This window comes from Coregonus lavaretus (assembly GCF_964263955.1).
Source record: "Coregonus lavaretus genome assembly, chromosome: 28".
Classification (NCBI taxonomy): Eukaryota; Metazoa; Chordata; class Actinopteri; order Salmoniformes; family Salmonidae; genus Coregonus; species Coregonus lavaretus.
In genome coordinates this window covers 29,667,909-29,692,355 of record NC_140015.1, presented here as the reverse complement: position 1 = coordinate 29,692,355, position 24,447 = coordinate 29,667,909, and the positions used below count along the sequence as shown (strand labels likewise).

Sequence of the window (24,447 nt, the reverse complement as noted above, 5' to 3'; positions counted from 1 at the left end):
GTATGTCCTGGCTTTTTAATGGGCGTTGTTTGTTGCTTTCTCCTTCTCATCAATTTTGTGCAGTTACGATGAGTTTCTCTCACCATCAAGGAATATTCCTAGCTCACTCTCCCCCCTCCAAAAACAGAAGGCTCATATTATTATTACATAACCAGTGTTGACTGGAGAGAGTTTAGTCTGCTCCCTCCCTCAGTGGGAGGTGAGGTAAGAGGTAATGTAACATAATGTGATAATGGGAGAAGATAATGTAATTTGGGTCTCATTTGTATCTGTCACAGCAGAATCTTACTCCAAAAGACTTCTCTGCTCTCATCAGGGGTGTTTTGTAGGATTTGAAGACATGCAGGGGTTAGCCCAAAGCCAGTAGGGGTGTCCAGGGGCATCCTCCCCCAGCAAAAAAAATAAGAAGTAATTTCAACAGGTAAATGCATGAATTTGGTGCACATTGAGAGATTAGATCTTTTTCAGGTAACTTGCACCTTTCCACCTCCCACAGCAGACACTGCCAGTACTCAATTGCAGTTGCTACTGGGAGTCTCTCTACTCTGGAACAAATATATTTACAACGTATTGCCAAAAACCTCCATACCACTCAACAACTTCAAACAGACTCTGGGCTGTCCAATAAACCAAACTGATTAAATAATCCCACAGTACCCCCCCCCCCCCCCTCTCTCCCTCTCTCTCTCTCTCTCTCTCTCTCACACAAATTGCAGTAATTAGAATCCATAGAGTAGCTTTAAGTGATACAGTCTACTGTGTGCTCACCCCTCCTCTGCCTCTCTCCATCGCTTTCTATGTGTTGTCAGTTGCTGTCTCTTGTCTGCCATCTTCTGTTGCTGTACCTTAGTCTTTTATGTTACTGTCAACCCTCCTCTCTTTTCCTTTCCTGGTTGTAAAAAGTGTAAAATTAAACAATTGTTTTAATAGTAATTTCACTGGCTTTTCACCTAACCTGCAAATTCTTTGTAAACCATGTTTTACGTTTCATTGTCTGTATTTCACCTGTTATAATTTGTGCAAATAAATAAAACTAATTGGAATCTACAGAGAAGCTTGAAATGATACAGTCTACTGTGTGCTCAACCCACCTCTGTTGTCGCTCCATCTGCGCTCTTCTGTCACTTTCTCTGTCTTGACTGTTGCTGTCTGTGTCTTGTCTATTGCTGTCTGTGTCTTGTCTGTTGCTGTCTCCTTTTTCTATTCTCTTCTGTTATGGTCTGTTCTGTTCTTCTGGTATCTCTCTCCATCCTATTCTTCTGTTGCTGTCTCTGTGTCTTGTCTGGTGTCTTCTCCATCATCTACTGTTCTGTTGCTGTCTCTGTGTCTTGTCTGGTGTCTTCTCCATCATCTACTGTTCTGTTGCTGTCTCTGTGTCTTGTCTGGTGTCTTCTCCAACATCTACTGTTCTGTTGCTGTCTCTGTGTCTTGTCTGGTGTCTTCTCCAACATCTACTGTTCTGTTGCTGTCTCTGTGTCTTGTCTTGTGTCTTCTCCATCATCTACTGTTCTGTTGCTGTCTCTGTGTCTTGTCTGGTGTCTTCTCCATCATCTACTGTTCTGTTGCTGTCTCTGTGTCTTGTCTGGTGTCTTCTCCATCATCTACTGTTCTGTTGCTGTCTCTGTGTCTTGTCTGGTGTCTCTCTTTAGTTTTGCAATCCAAAATGATCAAGGGGATAGTGGGGTAGCTTAACTTGTTTTGGGCCTGTGTCTGGGTCACCTAAATCATCCTCTTCCCTACCAGTTGCCCCTGGCTGCTGCTGTTGTAAGTGCTCCATTGGCCTGCTGTTCTCATCTGTCCTCCTTGGCTCATCTGCAAGGTAGCAAGGTAGAGGTGCAATATGTAATTAGTTCATTTTTAAGTTACTGTATACTGACACGACCAGGGCAACTCAGCTGTAAAGAAAAATTAAAGTGTCCGCAAAATAGAGCAACAAAATTCCAAACATGACAGATAAGAAGCTACATAGCCCCTAGGCTATACGAATATAAAGAGACATGAGCCAAAAAAAGTAGCTACCGAAGTGGCTACCCAGCCAAACCCATCAAATACAGTTGAAGTCGGAAGTTTTTACATACACCTTAGCCAAATACATTTAAACTCTGCTTTTCACAATTCCTGACATTTAATCCTAGTAAGAATTCCCTGTTTTAGGTCAGTAAGGATCACTACTTTATTTTAAGAATGTGGAATGTCAGAATAATAGTAGAGAGAATTATTTATTTAAGCTTTTATTACTTTCATCACATTCCCAGTGGGTCAGACGTTTACATACACTCAATTAGTATTTGATAGCATTGCCTTTAAATTGTTTAACTTGGGTCAAACGTTTCGGGTAGCCTTCCACAAGCTTCCCACAATAAGTTGGGTGAATTTTGGCCCATTCCTCCTCACAGAGCTGGTGTAACTGAGTCAGTTTTGTAGGCCTTCTTGCTCGCACACGCTTTTTCAGTTCTGCCCACAGATTTTCTATAGGATTGAGGTCAGGGCTTTGTGATGGCCACTCCAATACCTTGACTTTGTTGTCCTTAAGCCATTTTGCCAGAACTTTGGAAGTATGCTTGGGGTCATTGTCCATTTGGAAGACCCATTTGCGACCAAGCTTTAACTTCCTGACTGATGTCTTGAGATGTTGCTTCAAGATATCCACATCATTTTCCTTCCTCATGATGCCATCTATTTTGTGAAGTGCACCAGTCCATCCTGCAGCAAAGCACCCCCACAGCATGATGCTGCCACCCCCGTGCTTCAAGGTTGGGATGGTGTTCTTCGGCTTGAAAGCATTCCCCTTTTTCCTCCAAACATAACAATGGTCATTATGGGCAAACAGTTCTATCAGACCAGAGTACATTTCTCAAAAAAGTACGATCTTTGTCCCCATGTGCAGTTGCAAACTGTAGTCTGGCATTTTTATGGCAGTTTTGGAGCAGTGGTTTCTTCATTGCTGAGCGGCCTTTCAGGTTATGTCGATATAGGACTCGTTTTACTGTGGATATAGATACTTTTGTACCTGTTTCCTCCAGCATCTTCACAAGGTCCTTTGCTGTTGTTCTGTGATTGATTTGCACTTTTCGCACCAGAGTACGTTCTTCTCTAGGAGACAGAATGCGTCTCCTTCCTGAGCGGTATGACGGCTGCGTGGTCCCATGGTGTTTATACTTGCGTGCTATTGTTTGTACAGATGAACGTGGTACCTTCAGGCATTTGGAAATTGCTCCCAAGGATGAACCAGACTTGTGGAGGTCTACAATTTATTTTCTGAGGTCTTGGCGGATTTCTTTTTATTTTCCCATGATGTCAAGCAAAGAGGCACTGAGTTTGAAAGTATACCTTGAAATACATCCACAGGTACACCTCCAATTGACTCAAATGATGTCAATTAGCCTATCAGAAGCTTCTAAAGCCATGACATCATTTTCTGGAATTTTCCAAGCTGTTTAAAGGCACAGTCAACTTAGTGTATGTAAACTTCTGACCGACTGGAATTGTGATACAGTGAATTATAAGTGAAATAATCTGTCTGTAAACAATTGTTGGAAAAATTATTTGTGTCATGCACAAAGTAGATGTCCTAACCTACTTGCCAAAACTATAGTTTGTTAACAAGAAATGTGTGTAGTGGTTGAAAAACAAGTTTTAATGACTCCAACCTAAGTGTATGTAAACTTCCGACTTCAACTGTACACTCGCTGGAAATAAACACTTTTCCTAATATTATGACTTATATCAACATCCTTAGCTTGCCTATTCACTAAATATACTGTTAAATAACTCTGACTGACACCCAATAGCTTAAAGATGCTGAGCGCTAATGCTAGCTTACTAGCATTAGCCAACCCTTAAGCTGAGGGAGACTAGCTAGTTAGCTACCACCAACCCTGCACAAACCTGTGGCTAACTCAGCTGCTGCTGCTGCTGCTGCAAATTGACTTTCCTGATTGGTGTAAATGGTTGCTGATGAGGTTCAGTCTCTGGGATATAGTCTAAAACCTTGCAGCTCCTGCTGTTGCCACCTGGACTAATGTAGATTGTCATGTGCTGCTTGCTGTACTCTACTGTTTTCATCCCTCTGACCTTTGCTGATGGGCAGAGATGGGCTAGATTTCACTAACATATGCATCTCCACTAGCCTCGTACAAACCATCCTGATCTCGCGAGCTCACATTCCGTGTAGTGAAACCGAATGTGAGCTCGCGAGATCAGGATGGTTCGTACGAGGCTACATCTCCACTGCCTCCCTACATGGATTACCATGTGAGAACAGCAGTATGTGCGTCACACCTCCACAACTGTCTCAGTCCCTCTCATCAATATGAGCTCTCAGTTAATATGACAGTGGCAATGTTTTAATATGGGCTCATAATAATATATTATGGTGTTTATAATGGATGGACCCAGATGATCTGTCACTGGGTGTTTTCACAGACGTTATTATCTCTCTCTCTCTCTCTCTTTTTCATTATCTTTCATTAACTTTCCTCATCTCTCTTTGATTATCACTGCCTTGGTGTGCACGTGCCCTGTGGATTCAGAGGTGAAGTCACTGTCCTCTCTAGCTTCTTCTAAACTTGACCAGCCAGCTTGTGCCTCTGTCCCAGCCAATCTACCCATCTCTCCCCACGGATGTGTTCTATTTTTAAGCAGCCTACTTCCTTTAATAAATTCTCCCTTAAATTTCTGACGCAGTCGCCAGCAGAACTTCTTAAACTGCCTAACAACCCATGGGTTAGCAAGTGCTGGAACACTTTAAAGTTCTGCAAAACATATAGTTTGATATGATACAGCTTTGGATAAGAGCGTACAGTGCAGTATGTCCTGCAATGTTATGTGGTAGTTATTTGACATTATGTTGGCAAATAGTCAATTGAAAGTCAGAAAATATTGGAGCATTGTTTATATGTCTCGTTAACTGGAGAGTTACAGATACTTTTTATTGCTGTATGTCCTCGCTAATAGTTTGGGTAAAGTTGGTAAGTAGTGTTTAAAGAGTCCCCTGTGAGTAGGTTTTCTGGGGGAGATTCCACCGCTGTACTGTTGGCTACTGTTGTTGCAATTGATGTGTGATTCTCTGATTCATATAACAGACCTCAACTATTTTCTATCCATCCCATTACGTAATTTGCTCATCAGTGGATCTCACAGTCTGTGCTGACCTGCCTCTGTAATTCAGAAGGGACTCTCCTCTCCTCTCTCCCTCCTCACCCGTTCCTCCCTCCATCCTCTGAGAGACGAGACGATTAATCCTTAAGTCTCTTCCATTCTCACTTTGGGTGACACCTTGGACACACATGAGCATTCTGGAATCGAGTGGTTGCCATGACCACCCCTGGGTGACCCAGTAGTCAAGGAAAAGGAAGAGGAGGAGAGGAGGAGGAAGAGGAGCGAAACAAAGAGAGGCGTATCATCTGACGCTGTCCTCCTGAGGATGTTTTGGAGGTTTTGAGAATTTTGAGAGAGAGCGCCACACTTTTTACTCTTGTCTACTGTTACCATCTCTCTCTCTCATTGGGCGGCTGGCTTCCTACCCTGCAGCAAGCTCACCTTCTTCCTCTCTTCCTGTTTCTCCTGGAGAGTTATTTTCTTTATTTAAACCACGAGGATTAATTAGTCTTGTTAAGAACGGAGAGACGTCTACTTACCTTCTCGTACAGAGCTCTTTCACAACTTCCTGGTAACCTGAAGAGCCATGGGGAGGGATAGGAGCATCTCCCGCCACTTTCGGTATGGTGGTATGTGTGCTTTCATCTTAGTTGTGTTCTTACCTTGTTTAGCGCTGAGTTGACATTAGGTTTGAGCATTTGTTGATGTTATTATTACTAAAGCTTGGACATGAGAGTTGCTGTGATTTCTCTTTTGTCAAACCCTATTGCCTTATTGTGAAAATAGCATCAACTGAGAATTTGTGCCCTTGGCTTACAATAGTGTTTCTATTGCTTGAAGTCCATATTAAAGTTTGATATTATTCCGTAAAATAAATACAATGTTTGCAATTATTGAAACACTTGTATGTGTAATAGTTAAATCTCCCTGTACCTTATAATGTTGACCATAGATGGACCTATTTTTCACTGTGTTATGCTAAAGGTATTACAAGACATAATACAGCACCCCCATTACTTTCTCCATTTATAGTTGTTGTGTCTAAGCTCTCCTCTCTCTACCCTGGTAGGCTACAGTAACAGCCTACTACACATCGGCATGTGAATCTGATTTCTCATCTCTCCTAACTGGGTCTCAGGAGATAATTGACATGGTTTTCCCTTAATAAGTTTCCCACATTCTGGTTGTCATTCATCCCTGAGCATGGCGCGTCCTTGGTCCACCCCTCCTCCATCTCTAGTTATAGATAGACACGACCTGCTTTTAATTGAGGGCATCACAGGGGCCTACATCACTACTCAACATGGAAGAATAATTTAAGTTTTCTTTAACTTTGGTTCAGGGCAGAAAGGTCTGATGCCGTGTTATTTCACCTATCCAAAGTTTTCAGACCCTGTGCACAAGAGGTTGGGTCTACGTAGGACAAAGTGCTTGGGAGTGGGACCGAAAGACAAGGGAACTGGGCCTGTAGTGTGGACTGGATATACTTTTTCTAAGTTTCTCATCCTCAATTTTGTCTTGACTGCATGGTGAGTGACCTCTCAATAGAGGCTCAATGGCCTACATAGCCTAACCCTAGCCTTTTGAAGTAGATTACATGACTACCTGGAACTACAGCAGGTAGGCCTAGCACTCCAAGGCCTATTAAAATAACCTCTTTCTCTCTCTCTCTCTCTCTCTCTCTCTCTCTCTCTCTCTCTCTCTTTCTCTCTGCCTCTATTTCTGTCTCTATGGTAGGCTTAGTCTGTTAACTTGTTACATTCAGGTGCATGGCTCTGAAGAGTTGTGGCAGGGAGGCAAAAAGAGCTAAGTACATTTGAGTTTGGTGCTATTCATAGGTTGTGGAAATAATTAGAATAAGAATAATTATATGGGGGAAACCTGCCACTCAAACAAGAATCAATGTGCTTATTACTGTGTTATGCAACCCAGAACTCAAATCTCGCTTAATTTGGTCAGATACTGTCTTCAAGATTAATGATTTCTCTGTAATGCTCAGCCTCTTTTCATATTTCAGTTCTCCTGCTGCAGTGCCAGGTCTTTCCTCTGGGGAGCAGTAGAGAGTGGTCTGTACCTGTGTTGCTGGCGCAACCAGGGACGGTGACTGATGACTCCATATTGTGGATAAATATGGAAATGTACAATGGCCTCAATTAAAAAACCACCAACCTGCCGATTGTTTTGAATTGATCAACTGTGGTTTCTATGAAGACCACTACAAATAGGGCCCATTTTTTGAAGAATGTTTAGCAATCCAACCCCTAATGTAGCCTACTGTATTCTCCAGGGTGGAAGGTATGGAGGAGTATGACAGGGTCAGTTTTGGTATTGATTGTGTTTCCAATAGTCTTTGATTGTATCTGTGTGTATCTAAATGTGTTGATACTTAAGGAGTAATTTGGGGCACACAAACACACACACACACACACACACACACACACACACACACACACACCTGTCCTTAACCAGCCACACATCTCCCAGTCACAGACAGTCTGCTATTATTTCAATACATTTCCAATTATCCTAATCAGGCTGCATTCGATGTCTGCTAAATGCCGGTGGTGCTCCACTAATGCTTTGCTCTTTAGGTGACTGGAGAGCTCTCCACAAAGGATAACATTCTGCTGTAGCGCACTCGTCTGCCCCCTCGCTGGTTAATCACTCTGGGACACACACAGAAACTCACACACACACACAAACAACAATGTGGAGAGGTCAAGAGGAAGGTGTTGGCTGGCGGCTGCATGGCAGGGTGTGCGTAGGAGGCAAGGTGGCCAGGTCAGGACTAGCTGGCTGCCTGTCTGGATGGATGGATGGCTGTCTGTCTGGATGGATGGATGGCTGCCTGTCTGGATGGATGGATGGCTGCTGGCTGGGAAGCATTTAATTATAGTGTCTGTATTGTCTGTCTGACTATTATTATCCACTAGTATTATGGTGTGATACAGTAGGTGACCATTTCTCCTTCTATAATTGACCTGACCATTTCTCCTTCTATAATTGACCTGCTCTAATGCTTATCAGTCACAGTGTCAACCCTATTGTCTCAGCAATCAAGAAAAACTGAATACAGTATATGGTATATACAAAATACTCAAAACAGGACATGCAATAGCCAAGTCAAGCTATTCTAAATACAAGGCTCTGGCAATAAATTTGGACTGTGTGAGTAGTTTTACTGCTATTCACTCCTGTATACTTGTCTACTGTCTACCTGTGTGAGTCATTGTCTCAGTTTAGAAATAGAGGAGTGACAGAGGGGCTCAACATTTAGAAATAGAGGAGTGACAGAGAGGCTCAACATTTAGAAATGTAGGAGTGACAGAGAGGCTCAACATTTAGAAATAGAGGAGTGACAGAGAGGCTCAACATTTAGAAATAGAGGAGTGACAGAGGGGCTCAACATTTACATTTTTACATTTTTAGTCATTTAGCAGACGCTCTTATCCAGAGCGACTTACAGGAGCAATTAGGGTTAAGTGCCTTGCTCAAGGGCACATCGACAGATTTTCACCTAGTTGGCTTGGGGATTAGAACCAGCGACCTTTCGGTTACTGGCACAACACTCTTAACCACTAAGCTACCTTTAGAAATAGAGGAGTGACAGAGGGGCTCAACATTTAGAAATAGAGAAGTGACAGAGGGGCTCAACATTTCAACATCTTATATCGATCTTTAATTAAAACAGAAGTCACCATTCTATCTCCCTCCTCCACACTAGCTTCCTCCTAAGACTCTTCTCTGATTGATTCCAGAAGTAGGATTCCAAATATCTCTGTGTGTGTGTGTGTGTGTATGTGTGTGTGTGCCTGTATTCATGAACGCTTGCTCATTCGCTTGTATTATATAATTTTACTTCCTGATCCATTGCTTAAGAACATTCATATGCCTTTCATTGGTTGGTCTTTTGTGCCTTGATTAGAAATCTGTCCCTGAGGATGAATATTCTAGCGAACACCATCACTTCCTCCCCCTGGTGTTTCATCAAACATGGTATGGCAGCTGATTATTAAAGGATAGTGTGTAGGTGATAATATGCAAATCCCAAAATGTCTATTCCAGTGCCAAAAAGATAGTGTATGCTGCTCCTGTGCTTTATTCCTGCACCCACATTGGCAATGTTTCGACTCCAACAGCTTTGGTCTTATAAAACAAACTCACTATAGGTTTACAGAGTAGCGGTCCTACTACATATTTTCTTTGCGTCTTCATTAATGTGTTCGAAGACCATCTGCTGTATAATTTACATATTATGTAAACTGTAATGTAACAGCTTGGAAACAAAGACAAATCTTTCTTCCTCTGCTTGGTTGAATCACTTTATTCTCAACAGTGGGATGTGTGCTATAGAGGGAACTTTATACAGTTGTGTTTGAAGTTTGACAGCTGTGTAGGCATCACTCTGCTAATGTATTGTAGCTCAATTTGACAGAAACAATTCAATGCTTATGCGAGAGAAAGAGACAGAGACAGAGAGAGAGAGAGAGAGTGCAGGGATGGAGTGGGAAATAGAGATATGGAGAGAAGGAGAGAGGGGGAGTTTTCTCTATAGAGGTGGTATACAGAGGGATTGTGTCTGCTCTCGTTCCCGTACAGTAGCTGTGTGCTGCTGTCAATTCTTCAGGGTGTTCACACCTGGAGCTGCTAGTGAGAGAGGCTCAGGGAAGGGTCTACGCTATCCTCATCTCCACCAACAGACACACACTCAGTAGAGCTACTGTTGACCTACCTCCTCTCTTCCCCTATCTGCTGTCTCACCTCGCTCAACTCTCTCCCAGGGGATTCTATGGATAGAGAGTTGCTGATGCTGCTGATTTCACATCAGTTATTTGGATACCAAGCTGCGTACAGAACTCATTTCATCTGATAGCCTAACTGTTTCTGTCTTGGACTAAATTTGTTTTTAAAGATCATTATATGGGATTTATAAGCTTTTCACCATCAACTGAGATGCTTTTTCTCAACCTGGATGCTATTTTTGTGTTATATCAACGCCTGCTGTACAGGATGGTGTTTACTAGCTTCTGGAGGATTTGGATTGAAACCCTCTGTGTCTGTCTCTTGAGTCTGTGTTCACCAGCCTGTTAAAGTCTGTTGTGTTCCCCAAGGAGCGCTTCCTGAACCACCACAGGGTGCCTGGTTGGTAGCCTGTGTTGCCCCAAATATGTGGCTTTAGAGTGGACTGGACACTAGGGAAAGGAGCCACTGACAGCTAACAGGAATCAAAATAAAAGGAAATTAAGAACTCCCCCCCCCCCCCCCCCCCCCTCTCTCTCTCTCTCTCTCTCTCTCTCTCTCTCTGTCAATCACACTCTTTCTCTCTCTCTCTCACTCTCTCTCTCTCACACTCTTTCTCTCTCTCTCACTCACACTCTTTCTCTCCCTCCCTCCCTCCCTCGCTCCCTCCCTCCCTCTCTCTGTCTCTCTCTCTCTCTCTCTCTCTCTGTCTCTCTCTCTCTCTCTCACTCACACTCGCTCTCTCTCCTCTGAAACAGTGCTGGTTCTTCTAAGTCTCTAGTAGCCTCTCTGTCTCTGACTGTGGGTCTGACCATTGCCAGTAACAGAATAGGGATTCATGTTTACTATTCCATCCACCATGTTTGCCAGAATCTTCATCCCTAAGAAGCACCGGGAGCGCTTCGATGACGTCGTGTCCCAGAGCCTGATCGGCCGGCTCAAGGGGAGGAGCTTCAGCGACCCCAGCCGCAACCGCCTGCGCCGAAGCCGCAGCGAGGACCACCCGGAGCGCCTGCTGGTGTCCACCCGGGCCAGCTCCGTCCCCCGAACGCATGCCGAGGAGGGCGTGATGCCCCCCATCCGTGGCCTCAGGAAGACCACCTCACTCATCGCGGGGCACGCTGGAAACGCTGCAGCCCTTCGCAGGTAAGAGTCTTTAGCCTGATTCACACTTCAGGGAATATTGCATGGTTACATAAACTATGGTGGAAGCGTAACCAGGCCAGTGCAGTAACAGCTCGGCTTGGCTTGGTATTGCCCTATAGTGTGAATTAGGCTCTAATTGGCCAGTCGGTCAATGATAGTACAGAGTTTTAGTTGACCACCCTGGCCTTAGCCAATGATAGTACAGAGTCTTAGTTGACTATGCTGATAAGCCCACGCTGGCTGATGATTGATATGTTGGATCAGGTATTATAGAATGAAGTCTGTCAGTTAGTCATCTGTAAAAGTGGCATAGACAAGAGTCTCTGTGTTACAGTGAGGGAAAAAAGTATTTGATCCCCTGCTGATTTTGTATGTTTGCCCACTGACAAAGAAATTATCAGTCTATAATTTTAATGGTAGGTTTACTTGAACAGTGAGAGACAGAATAACAACAAAAAAATCCAGAAAAACGCATCTAAAAAATTTTATAAATTGATTTGCATTTTAATGAGGGAAATAAGTATTTCTGGCTCCCAGGTGTCTTTTATACAGCTAACGAGCTGAGATTAGGAGCACACTCTTAAAGGGAGTGCTCCTAATCTCAGTTTGTTACCTGTATAAAATACACCTGTCCACAGAAGCAATCAATCAATCAGATTCCAAACTCTCCACCATGGCCAAGACCAAAGAGCTCTCCAAGGATGTCAGGGACCCGATTGTAGACCTACACAAGGCTGGAATGGGCTACAAGACCATCGCCAAGCAGCTTGGTGAGAAGGTGACAACAGTTGGTGCGATTATTCGCAAATGGAAGAAACACAAAATAACTGTCAATCTCCTTTGGCCTGGGGCTCCATGCAAGATCTCACCTCGTGGAGTTGCAATGATCATGAGAACGGTGAGGAATCAGCCCAGAACTACACGGGAGGATCTTGTCAATGATCTCAAGAAAACAATTGATAACACACTACGCCGTGAAGGACTGAAATCCTGCAGCGCCTGCAAGGTACCCCTCCTCAAGAAAGCACATATACAGAGGAGAACTGGGTGAAAGTGTTGTGGTCAGATGAGACCAAAATGGAGCTCTTTGGCATCAACTCAACTCACCCTGTTTGGAGGAGGAGGAATGCTGCCTATGACCCCAAGAACACAATCCCCACCGTCAAACATGGAGGGGGAAACATTATGCTTTGGGGGTGTTTTTCTGCTAAGGGGACAGGACAACTTCACCGCATCAAAGGGACGATGGACGGGGCCATGTACCGTCAAATCTTGGGTGAGAACCTCCTTCCCTCAGCCAGGGCATTGAAAATGGGTCGTGGATGGGTATTCCAGCATGACAATGACCCAAAACACACGGCCAAGGCAACAAAGGAGTGGCTCAAGAAGAAGCACATTAAGGTCCTGGAGTGGCCTAGCCAGTCTCCAGACCTTAATCCCATAGAAAATCTGTGGAGGGAGCTGAAGGTTCGAGTTGACAAACATCAGCCTCGAAACCTTAATGACTTGGAGAAGATCTGCAAAGAGGAGTGGGACAAAATCCCTCCTGAGATGTGTGCAAACCTGGTGGCCAACTACAAGAAACGTCTGACCTCTGTGATTGCCAACAAGGGTTTTGCCACCAAGTACTAAGTCATGTTTTGCAGAGGGGTCAAATACTTATTTCCCTCATTAAAATGCAAATCAATTCATAACATTTTTGACATGCGTTTTTCTGGATTTTTTTGTTGTTATTCTGTCTCTCACTGTTCAAATAAACCTACCATTAAAATTATAGACTGATCATGTCTTTGTCAGTGGGCAAACGTACAAAATCAGCAGGGGATCAAATACTTTTTTCCCTCACTGTATAATGTTGCAGCCTATATATTGGTGCTGTATGTTGATTCAATGTGTTTGAAGCAATACATCATATACATGTTATCCTCAAGGCAAGTCATTTATAACCATTTAATGAAACTGCTCTGCTTTCCATCATTCTCCTCTCCTGTCAATTACTTCATTAGCTAACATTTACAGCTAAATGTTTCACATTTGACAGAGATTACTATACTAGCATGGCCTGTGTGTAGGAGTCGGTTCAAATAGACACATCACTGTCAGTCTACAGAAAACAACACACTCTATGTCTATTTGAAGCCTTGTTTTGACAGTACCTGCCCTTACAGAAAAAGAACATGATTTCATATGTGAAATTTCACATTAAATCATGTAGTAAAACAATGTTGTATTAAAAACGTGTTTTTGGAACACTTCATGTTTTCACATGTGTAGTTTCATGTTATCACGTTGCTTTACGTGTTATCACATGAAAACATGTGTTTTTGGAACACTTCACGTGTTCACGTAAAATTGATGTGGTTTGTCCCATAAGGGTGCATACCTGATAGAAAGTTCTAGATAGTGTCACTGTTTTAAGAATAGAAAGCACCTTGCAACTTGATGCTGGCTTCCTGCTCTGACAGTACAACACTGAATATTTAATGCTCTAGAGTAGACTATAAATACTCAGAGAGAAAAACTGACTAAATAATCTAAATAATACCGCAGATGTGCAAAGAGAGAATCACAAGGAATGCCCACCTTTTTCTGTGGCCCTAACTTAGCCAAACAAATAATGAAGCAACATTGTCCCTCGGGGATGGAGTGTCTATGTTTAAGTGAATGCTGGGTGGGCTGTTCAGTCTGGCTGTGGATATAAAGTAACTTGTGTACAAGACTCTGAATATGTACCAAATGGTACCCTATTCCCTATATAGTGCACTACTTTTGAGGATAGCCATATGGACCATGGTCAAAAGTAGTGCACTATATAGGGAATAGGGTGCCATTTGGGACAGTCTCTCAAAGTGTTCCTCGTATATGAATCCAATCAGTGAAGTGATATATGTATTTCAGTACAGCAGGTAGAGTAGTTGTAACCTCATTATTACAGTACTTTCCAACTGCATGTTTTTATTTGTTTACACCTGAAATGGAGAGTGTATACTGCAGACCCTCCATAGACTCTAATAGGTTTTAAATGAGACAATTCAACATCATTTTTAGATTACATACTAATCCCAAATATTACCCAGAGGAGATTCTATGGTAACAAGCCATGTATTGAGGAAGGTTGGCGGGCACAATGAAACATGGCTACAGCTGTCCCTTTTGACTTACTTTCACATGTTCTGTTTCCATGTAATTTCACCAGTCTGTTCCCTAAAGCAGGAGCCACCTTACTAAGGGTTAGGGTGAGTGAGCCACCTTACCAAGGCCATATCCATTCATGTGTGTTGTGTTTCTATCTGTACTGCAGGACGGTGAGAGTCTGCAAAGGGAACCTGAGTTTTGGATTCACCCTCAGGGGCCATGCACCTGTATGGATCGACTCAGTCATCCCAGGTAGGTTGCTTACAGCAGTGTCTGTGTCTGTGTCTGTGTCTGTGTCTGTGTGTGTGTGTGTGTGTGTGTGTGTGTTTGTGTGTGTGTGCAGACAGGCATGCTGTTAAGTGAATTATTTAACAAACTATTTTAGTGTCTCTGTGCGTCTCCCAAAAGGTTGTAAGTCTTTTGGGATTTAAGTAACGGCCAGAGTCCCGGTCTGCATGGTCAGAGATATTTATTCATTGAGAATTCTGCCATCACAATTTCAGAGTCCATCTTTTATACTCATACGTCATACAAAAAGAAATCCCTTCCCTCTGTAGGCGGGCTGTAGTTTTCCACTCTAAAACTGCTCTACTGACCTTCAGTTCACACACACACACATATACACACATGCATACACACATACATACACACACACACACACATATCCTACTCCCTGCTTTACTCAGTTATTGCCGTTCTCACAATATTCTGCACCATGTTTTCATAACAGTTTCTCCCCTCCCTAAATTGGGAGGCCTCTTTATCTTAGTTTCTCAGTTGTCTTTGTTGCCTGGCCTGACTCTTACTCACATTGCTAAATAGTGGCTCAATGCCATAGCCTTTACTGGTCCTACACTCACACATTATACACAGTTTCAGGGTGTAATAATTAGTCATTAATAATTAATCTATCAATTCCACCCTTTGACTAAATATTACACACATACAAAATATATGTTGTTATAGAAATGAATCACACTCATTGAAGTATATAAGTTTGTTTGCATATTAAAACATTACAGGTTCATCAGGGTTACCCCATGATTAAAAGCATAACGTTACTTTTTAGCAATGGTAACTAGTACATCATACTTAAAACGAGACTTTAATACACAAAAGATCATTACAATAACTTTTAAACTAGAGATTTATAGTTCTAGGAAAACATCCAGTCCCAAATTATCTGGATCGTCGTCGTCCTCCACCAAGCCTGGTAGGTCATATCCTTCAGTCGGAGTCCGGGATTGGGCCGTATCTCACCATCTGTTGGGAAACCGCCTTGCTCACCAACCCTCAGACACAGGGAATAAGACAACATCCACAAAGAACAAGTATACCCATAGAAGCTATAACTTCACCCAGAATAGTTACAACAATAGTTTTCCATTTACCAAATATGTTATCAAACTAACCGTTTAGGGAGCTATCAATACCAGAGTTCTCAGCCAGTTCGTTCGCCAGCGTGGTGAGTCCCTGAAGCGCTTTGGTCACGGACACGTCCGGTGCTGTATTGTTTGGGGATGAAAGTACAGCACATAGATCCAAACAGAACACAAACCCCGTCCCGCTCAGCCAAAAGCATATCTAAAGCTATTCTATTCTGCCATGTCATTAAGCTAGTTGCCGCTGTCTGCTCAGCTAATCCCTTTATTGCATCACAAGTGTGGTTTATAAATCTTTGCTGGTTATAGTAAACATAATTCATCCAATCTACGTTTTTATTAATTGTTGACCACCAGAAAATACTTGATTCAAACCCAGCTGCGATCTGATTCCTAGCTTTGAATTGTTCTGGAACCCCTCGAGGTACTCCTATCCCATAAAGGATCCCGGGAGGAGGTTCTACTTTCTACGTGACAACTCACCAGTCTCTGACACGTTTGATTGTTTGCGTATGTAGGTGAGTTCACAATCAGTTATCACCACACAACCATCAGATGTCAGCACGGGCCTGGTTTTGGTTCCTAAAATCCTCTGGCTGCAACAAAGAGGAGAGATTAGTCATGGTCTCTTTTAGTTGTGATATTCTCTGTGTGGGAGCAGGAGCTAAGATGCCTTACCCTGTATCCTATCTTATTAGTCATAGAAAAACAATAAGAATCCCCTGTGACTTCAAACTGAGGCAACCCAGGTCGGGATGACTTTGTTTATCGGGGGAAACAGATAGTGCAAGTTACCATAAGACTCTTTCACCACATTCCCAGGTGGCTTGCATAAAGGATAAACCTTACAGAGAGTCAAAGCCTGTCAAGGGGAACGGAGTAGTTGTTAACCTTGGTTTGGCTGTCCTACAGGCATAACAGTCCTCTTTAGACCATATACTGAATCCATTCCAACCACAGGTTAAAATCTATCTACTCCATCTCCATCTGTACTACTTCATTCAGGTCTATAGTTTGCACTGTCTCACTACCTCCCTCAGAGAGGTTTACTCTATAGGGTGCCCCAGTTGAAGAGGATAACTCACCTGTCAGGTCTGTAATCTGTTTTAGCATAATTCAGACTTTCAGACAGTACCTACCCTCATATGGGTCGCACTGCCATTTCTGATAATTCCCTACTTTCACAATACTCCACCTGTCCCTAAACTGTGTAGGGAGATTGGTGATGTCCTTCCCTAAAGTCCCTAGTATTTCCCCTTTCCCTACATCTAGCTGTCTCCTATGCCTTTTCAACTTGTGTTAGGTTAACTACCACTTCTGGCTGAAACAGGAGGGTCCGTGTGTGTTAGGACTATGGCCCCCACAATCAGACAGCTACCTACCGTCGGGAGACCTGTGAATCCCCACCCTCGCCCTGAGAACATGTCAGATGCCAGAGGCCAACCCATTGCTTTACCTTCTATCGAACTCACACAGGGATGATCAGACAGGGTAAGGGAATCTTCGTTAAGGAGCCAACCCCCGAGCCCTAGTGGTGATCGGATCTTTCTCCTAACTCTGTGTTTGTTCGTCAGGTGTAGCTGGTTTTACCTTTTTACAGTGTGTGACATGCACCCAGATGGATCTCTCAGCTATTCTGCTGGCAAAGGCAGTACTTGGTAGGGCCCTTCCCGCCAGGCCTGCTTCAGTCTCCTGGTTAGATAGAGTGGGTCACCTTCTCCTTTAATTCACCTGTGGGGGCACAAAACCTCTGACATACAGGTGTGGTTAATAAACGACCTTCTCACGTGTTCTGCTAGGGTGCTCTCTAGTTCTATGTCTGCCTGTCTGGTCCTGCCAACTGTGGCATTCTGTAAGGTCTTCCAAACACTTTCTCAAAGGGGGATAAACCATCTTTATCTGGGGTTACTCTAAATTTCTTCCCTTCACTCCGTGATAACTCTATAAAATCCATTTCCAATTGCTGGAAAGGGTATTTAGCCGGAGGATACTCACCCTGAGGTGCCCTTTGTCTGCCCTGGTGATAATTTTGAGCACAGATAACACATCTTTTTTTTTTTATAATTAGTAATCCCATGTGCAACAAAGTGTTGTCTAATCTGTTCTACCATCCATCCCTCCTTTTGACACATGTCACTGCCCATGTGTCAATATTATCACCTACCTAACAATCACTTAGGTAATATTGGTAATTTATCATCCAATTGCCATCCCTTCTTTTTATTTATTGGTAAAATAAACTATCTTAAAGTCCTCCTCTCATGCCTTTAGAATTTACCAGTGTGGATGATTAATTAACACCAGAAAGTTAAAACAGAGTTCAGAGGCAATTGAAATTCCATCCCATAGTATACCAAACATTACCATTATTCTAAATATTTAATAAATGTTACTTATCCCAAGTGTTCATTAATCCTCATGACATTCATTCTCATAAGAAATCATATATACCCCAAACTCAGCAAAAACCTAAAAAACTCCATATAATTCACTGTGTGCTCCTCTAAGACCTATCACCCTTGACCTGCTGAAAACCCCCCAAAATTGAAACAACAAGGCTTTATAAACATCATACTAGGTGTGTTGTTTTTTATTTGAAAACCCCAATTAAAAAACAACAACCAAACAGCCAGGTCATGAGGACTCCTGATTTCTCTCTTCCCCTTCTGCCTACAGTTTCTTAACTGGTGCCCTTTCCTTGCACAGTAACTACACGGTTCCTCACATTCTCTAGCAAAATGTCCCGTTTTGTCACAATTGTAACACTTCCACTCACTCCTGTCTCCACTATTACCATTTCCTTCTTGTCTGTCTTTGCTACCGTAACCTCTCTTCTCTCCTAGCTATTGACTAATAGTCTCACTGTCTCTAATTCAACACAAAACCCCATCATCCAATGTACTCCCAGCAGAACTGAAAAAAACAAAACAGACTGTGATTTCCAGGACACTGCACCTTTGTTTCTGGCCTCACTATCTCCCCGGGAATTGGCCCTCCCTCAAGGTCCCTCCCAATCTGCTCTTGGTAAACTGCAAACCTTGTATTGCTTCTGGTTACATAGGGTATTGCTTCTGATATGGCCTATGATTAGATTTGGGTATCACCTGTACTGGAATTACCCCTTTTATTAATCCTACGTCTGCTGGACCCCGGGACCACAAATGCTCTGGAACTTCTTTTAAGTCTGACTCCTGTTGTTCTGTCAACAGGTATTCCTCTCCTCAGCATCTGCTATTCTCATCTAAATGTACTATCTGTGGATGGGCTGTGTTGATCGCCACTCACAATATTGACCCAATCAGTGATCCTCTTACCCTTGGATACCCACTGGCCCATGTCTTTCCAGTCCTCTGCTGGCTCCTTTGCTAGGGACACATGTGGGCTCCATCTTTCCCTGAACAGTCTCTGACTTTGGGGCCCTATTTCCACCTCCACTACTGCGTGGGTGTTGTCATAGTGAAACCATTTCAAGGCTATAGTCCTTTCTGTGGTTTTAAATAATGCTTTCTCATAGATTGCATCTGGACCTGGGTGTTTGTTATACCAGAGAGTACAGTGTAGGTCATCGGGGGACATTTTAGTGGGGCCTGGTACTACATCATCAGCAAGTTCCATCAAGGTTCGGGGAATATCAGTTATTCCCACCCTAAACAAATCTTGCCTATCCCAATAACAAGGCTCCCCTTCCCCACAGACCACCATATTGTCTCTGACTATGTGTACTTTCATTCCCCTCTCAGCGGAAATGACAGCCACATTCAATTTAGTCATTACATCACGTCCTAGTAAATTTACCCGACACAGCTTAGATATCAGGATGGGTATGGTTGCCTCTCATCCTGATTGGTCATGTTTTAGGGTTATTGGGGCTGATAACCTTTCAATAAATTGATGACCAGAGGCAGATCGCACTATGATTTTCTCCCCATCAATCCTGACTCCATCTGGCTTGTCTGTTGCACAGGTTGCTGTCCTGCAGGCTCCCGTATCACAAAGGAATTTAATTTTCATACCCATTACTGTCAATGTCAAATAAGGTTTCTGTTCCTGTTGAAGTGCTAAGTCAATAGTAGCCAATTCAAACACCTCACAATTTGGATCAAAGGGTTCCTTAGTCTTCCCCCCACTAGAGTCTACTATTTCTCCCTCAAGGACTAGTCATGCCTTATCTTCCTCTTCCTCACGCTCAAAGCTGGGGGATGGACTTCTCTCTCCCTCTCTTCTCTCTTTTCTCTCTTTTCTCTCCTGTCTGACTTTCTCTGCCCTTGTCTGGTACTCCTCTACCTCTGGCTCTTCCTCACCTTCATCTTCCCTTCCTCCTCCAGCCCCTTCTTCCTCATAGGGAGGTGGGGCCGGTTGGGGGCAACATTATTCCCCTGCACTCTCCTTCTCCTCCCTACGTATTCATCATCTGGATTTTCTCTCCATGCCTGGTCTGCCAAGTTTGGATATAACCTTTCTGCCCTCTGCTCTGGGGGAGGCACGGAGACCTCAACCTTCACTTCTCTTTCCCTCTCACTCACTTCTCTTTTCTTCCTGCCTTATCTCCTCTCTCTCCTAAGTTTCTAGTTCTACCCGCCATCTCTCCCAGAGTGGCAATTAGTTACTCTGCATCTTCCTCTTCTTTCTTGGCTCTGTCCTGTCTGTTATTCTGCTCATGATGGATTGCATGTCTCTGAGGCTATTACACAATTCAGTTATTTTCCCAACATACTCTCCGTAATCGGCCCATGGCAAAAGTGTCCTCTGGGCATCCCCTGAAACCCACTGCCCTCTAACGGCAGCCCAAACCTTACTATTCCTGTTTCGGGGTGGGTTATTCCTTCTACCGCTCTGGCCACGTCCTCTGTGTTCATGGCCTGTCTGCTAAATGGCATATTATTATTATTACTGTATACATCTAAGGTTGCTGGGGCCCCTTTCATTCCCCGCCAATAGATTAGGTAAGGCTATCAGTGGGTACTGGCCCCCTCCTACTCTCTCTCTCTCTCACTTCTTATTTCTCCTTTACACACCTTATGTATCTGTTTAAGCATGGATTCGAGTTTATCTGCGTCTAGACGTCCCTCAAAACCATACCTCTCCCTCCACCTGGTTACATAATGGACATTTCTTCTATCCCTGGATTCCATTTAAATTACATCAAGTATTTCTCGTCCCCAGTAAATTCTGGGACCTCTTGTGAGGATTTGCCCCCCCCATGGTTGGTACTGTTAAAAATCCCTTAGCCACCTCTTCTATATAACAAGTCAATTTAGCAAGTAATTCAAAATAGCTTCACACAACAACACCTTGAATCACCCCTTCCTGTATATGTAATCTTGACTAGTCCCCCATAATTATCTCATACTTTTACAGAGGGATTGATCCCCACAATGTAATCTTGATAATTCCTGACAGTCTCATACAACAGGAATGGGTTCTCCCTCCTCTATACAACCACCTCTCCCTGTATATGTAGTCTTGACTAGTCCCCCAGAATTATCTCATACTTTTACAGAGGGATTGATCCCCACAATGTAATCTTGATAATTCCTGACAGTCTCATACAACAGGAATGGGTTCTCCCTCCTCTATACAACCACCTGGAATTATTCATGTGACTTTTGAGCAAACATTAGGTCTCACACGTATACAACCTTACATGATTATTGGTGTTGTATCGGTAACCTGGAGTTTATAAGGCTCCAGAACGGATAGAGTTACAGCAAAATCTACAGTTGTTTGTGACTTTTGACTTAACTAATATTCTATTTCTCACACATGCTATTTTAATTCCTTCTGGTGTACTTTTTGTATTTGTTTAACCCGGATTATTTGTTGACTGCTCAATAATCTCTTACAGGTTACATCCCATAGGTGTACTTTTAATAGTTCCTTCTATTTCAACACCGGGTAGTTTCTTTTGGTAATGGCCTATTACCGTGAATCATTACGGACCCACCACCAGGTTGACTAGTCCCCCAGAATTATCTCATACTTTACGGAGGAGTCTATCCTCACAATGTAATCTTGATAATTCCTGACAGTCAACCCCACATTTCACTTAAAATGGCTACGCATTGATCAATTTGCTACTTTTCAATATTTTAGCAAGTCCTCAAATCAATTTCACCAAGTTAATGAATAAAGACTACTGACCTTATCCTTGCAGCCGAGATTCAATGTAGGTTTGGATTCCGTCACCGTCTCTGTCATTAATCAGGTGTCCTCTGGCCTGTTTTAACCCTTAATGTCAAAGGGCAGGACTTTCTATTTACGAATGTATCATTCGCCCGTCGACGGTTTTCAGAGTTACCTGGAATGACAGAAACAGGGTATTGGAGTCCGGCTCAGAAGGACCAAGCTGTTAAGTGAATTATTTAACAAACTATTTTAGTGTCTCTGTGCGTCTCCCAAAAGGTTGTAAGTCTTTTGGGATTTAAGTAACGGCCAGAGTCCCGGTCTGCATGGTCAGAGATATTTATTCATTGAGAATTCTGCCATCACAATTTCAGAGTCCATCTTTTATACTCATACGTCATACAAAAAGAAATCCCTTCCCTCTGTAGGCGGGCTGTAGTTTTCCACTCTAAAACTGCTCTACTGACCTTCAGTTCACACACACACACATATACACATGCATACACACATACATACACACACACACACACATATCCTACTCCCTGCTTTACTCAGTTATTGCCGTTCTCACAATATTCTGCACCATGTTTTCATAACAGTTTCTCCCCTCCCTAAATTGGGAGGCCTCTTTATCTTAGTTTCTCAGTTGTCTTTGTTGTCTGGCCTGACTCTTACTCACATTGCTAAATAGTGGCTCAATGCCATAGCCTTTACTGGTCCTACACTCACACATTATACACAGTTTCAGGGTGTAATAATTAGTCATTAATAATTAATCTATCACATGCGCACAGACACAGACACATGGATACACACACACACACACAACACACCATGTGGGCAAGTGTATTATGCTCAGACTGGTGCCAATCAAGGCATATTTATTGTCAACCTGTATGTCATGTTGCTGTGTAGACATTGTGTTGCCACAGTGTTCACACCAGCTATGTGCTGACGCTTTCTGGAGGTCCATCTGTGAGCACAGACTCTGTAACCTATATTATGTCTCTCGCTCTCTCGCTCTCGCTCTCTCTCTCTCTCTCTCTCTCTCTCTCTCTCTCTCTCTCTCTCTCTCTCTCTCTCTCTCTCCAGGGAGTCCAGCAGATAAGGCGGGGCTCAAACCTGGAGACCGTATCCTGTTCCTCAATGGACTTGACATGAGGTCAGACAGCATTCGAAATGAGGCTTAGTCATTTTATATAGAAACATATGATTTACTGGTTCATTGACGTTAGTTTGTATGTTGTCAAGCCAACCTCCTCTTGTTGTATTTACTTCAGGCTACTGCTCTTGTTTCTTGACCTCAGGTAGCTAACTGTAAGCTTTGTATGGATTTGGAAACCAGTGTTCATATCTCACACTCTTGTAGTGACAGATTAATAAAACGTTGTTTAAATTGATGAAAGAACAAACATTACCTGACAGCTGTGTTGTATTGAATTTGTTAATTACTTAGAGTGTGGATAAAAAGCAGAGTAGTTTCCTCTGCAGTGGTAGTTTGTGGGATCAGAGCCTTAGATACTGTAGTATAGAGACTTCAATATAAGGTTTTGGTTCCAGGCTTTTCAGTTGTTTCCATTAGAATGTGGTGTCCATGCTACTTTATGGGGTATGTATGGTTCCAAAAAGGTTATTCGGCTGTCCCCATAGGAGAACCATTTTTGGTTCTAGGTAGAACTATTTTGGGTTCAATATAGAACCTCTGTTTAAAGGATTCTACATGGAACTCAGAAGGGTTCTACCTGGGACCAAAAAGGGTTATTCAAAGGGTTATCCTATTGGGACAGCCGAAGAACCATTTTAGGTTCTAGATAGCACCTTTTTTTTCTAAGAGTGTAGTGGTGATCATGGTAGAGAGTATGTAGTATATTGACACTATTTCTGTATCTCTATATGTGTCTGAAGGAGTTGTTCCCATGAGAAGGTCGTCTCCATGCTGCAGGGCAGCGGTGCCATGCCCACCCTGGTCGTGGAGGAAGGCCCCCCCACCTTCATGCTGGCCGAGCCCGAGCAGCCAGGAGGGCCAGGGAGGGCGTCCCCGGGTGGAGGCATCCCCCGCTCCCCAGTGCTCAACTCCCTGCAGTGGGTGGCTGAGATCCTGCCTTCCTCTATCAGGGTCCAGGGGCGCACCTTCGGACAGCAGCTGGAGCACCTGCTCACTATCCAGGAGAGATACACCATCTGCAAAGCCCTGGAGAACTTCTTCCAGCATAGGTGAGAGGGAGGGAGGGAGGGAAGGATAGGGAGGGAGGTAGAGGGGGAGGGAGAGGGGGAGACAGTGAGAGAAATCAGAGAAAGCTACAAATTATGTAGAGAGAGATTGAAAGAGAGAGTGAAAGAGTGAGTGAAATAGTGAGTGAAAGAGAGATTGAAAGTGAGAGTGAAAGAGTGAGTGAAAGAGAGATTGCAAGAGAGTGTGAAAGAGAGATTGAAAGAGAGTGTGAAAGAGAGAGTGAAAGAGAGAGTGAAAGAGAGACTGGGTGTGAAAGAAGAGATAACCTACTGGTTTGAGAGACATGGTACAGAAACAGGACCTTCAGCCCTACAATTACCGTGGCTTGCGAAAGTATTCACCCCCCTTGGCATTTTTCCTATTTTGTTGCCTTACAACCTGGAATTAAAATGGATTTTTGGGGGGGTTGTATCATTTGATATACACAACATGCTTACCACTTTGAAGATGCAAAATAAAAGAATGTGTGAAACAAACAAGAAATAAGACCAAAAAAAAGAACTTGAGCGTGCATAACTATTCACCCCCCCCAAAATCAATGCTTTGTAGAGCCACCTTTTGCAGCAATTACAGCTGCAAGTCTCTTGG

General features: G+C 43.2%; 1 protein-coding gene across 1 annotated transcript in view; it reads left to right on the top strand.

Annotated features, from left to right (window-relative positions):
* Positions 1-24,447, top strand: part of LOC311104495 (delphilin-like) — a gene marked incomplete at its 5' end in the record, with an annotated part of 55,174 nt that overhangs the window by 12,274 nt on the left and 18,453 nt on the right. The window contains 4 exons of the mRNA XM_084146349.1: positions 10,711-10,986; positions 14,288-14,373; positions 22,719-22,788; positions 23,532-23,840. Of these exons, the coding sequence (XP_084002475.1) occupies positions 10,711-10,986; positions 14,288-14,373; positions 22,719-22,788; positions 23,532-23,840 (741 nt within the window). The remainder of the gene's footprint in view (positions 1-10,710; positions 10,987-14,287; positions 14,374-22,718; positions 22,789-23,531; positions 23,841-24,447) is intronic.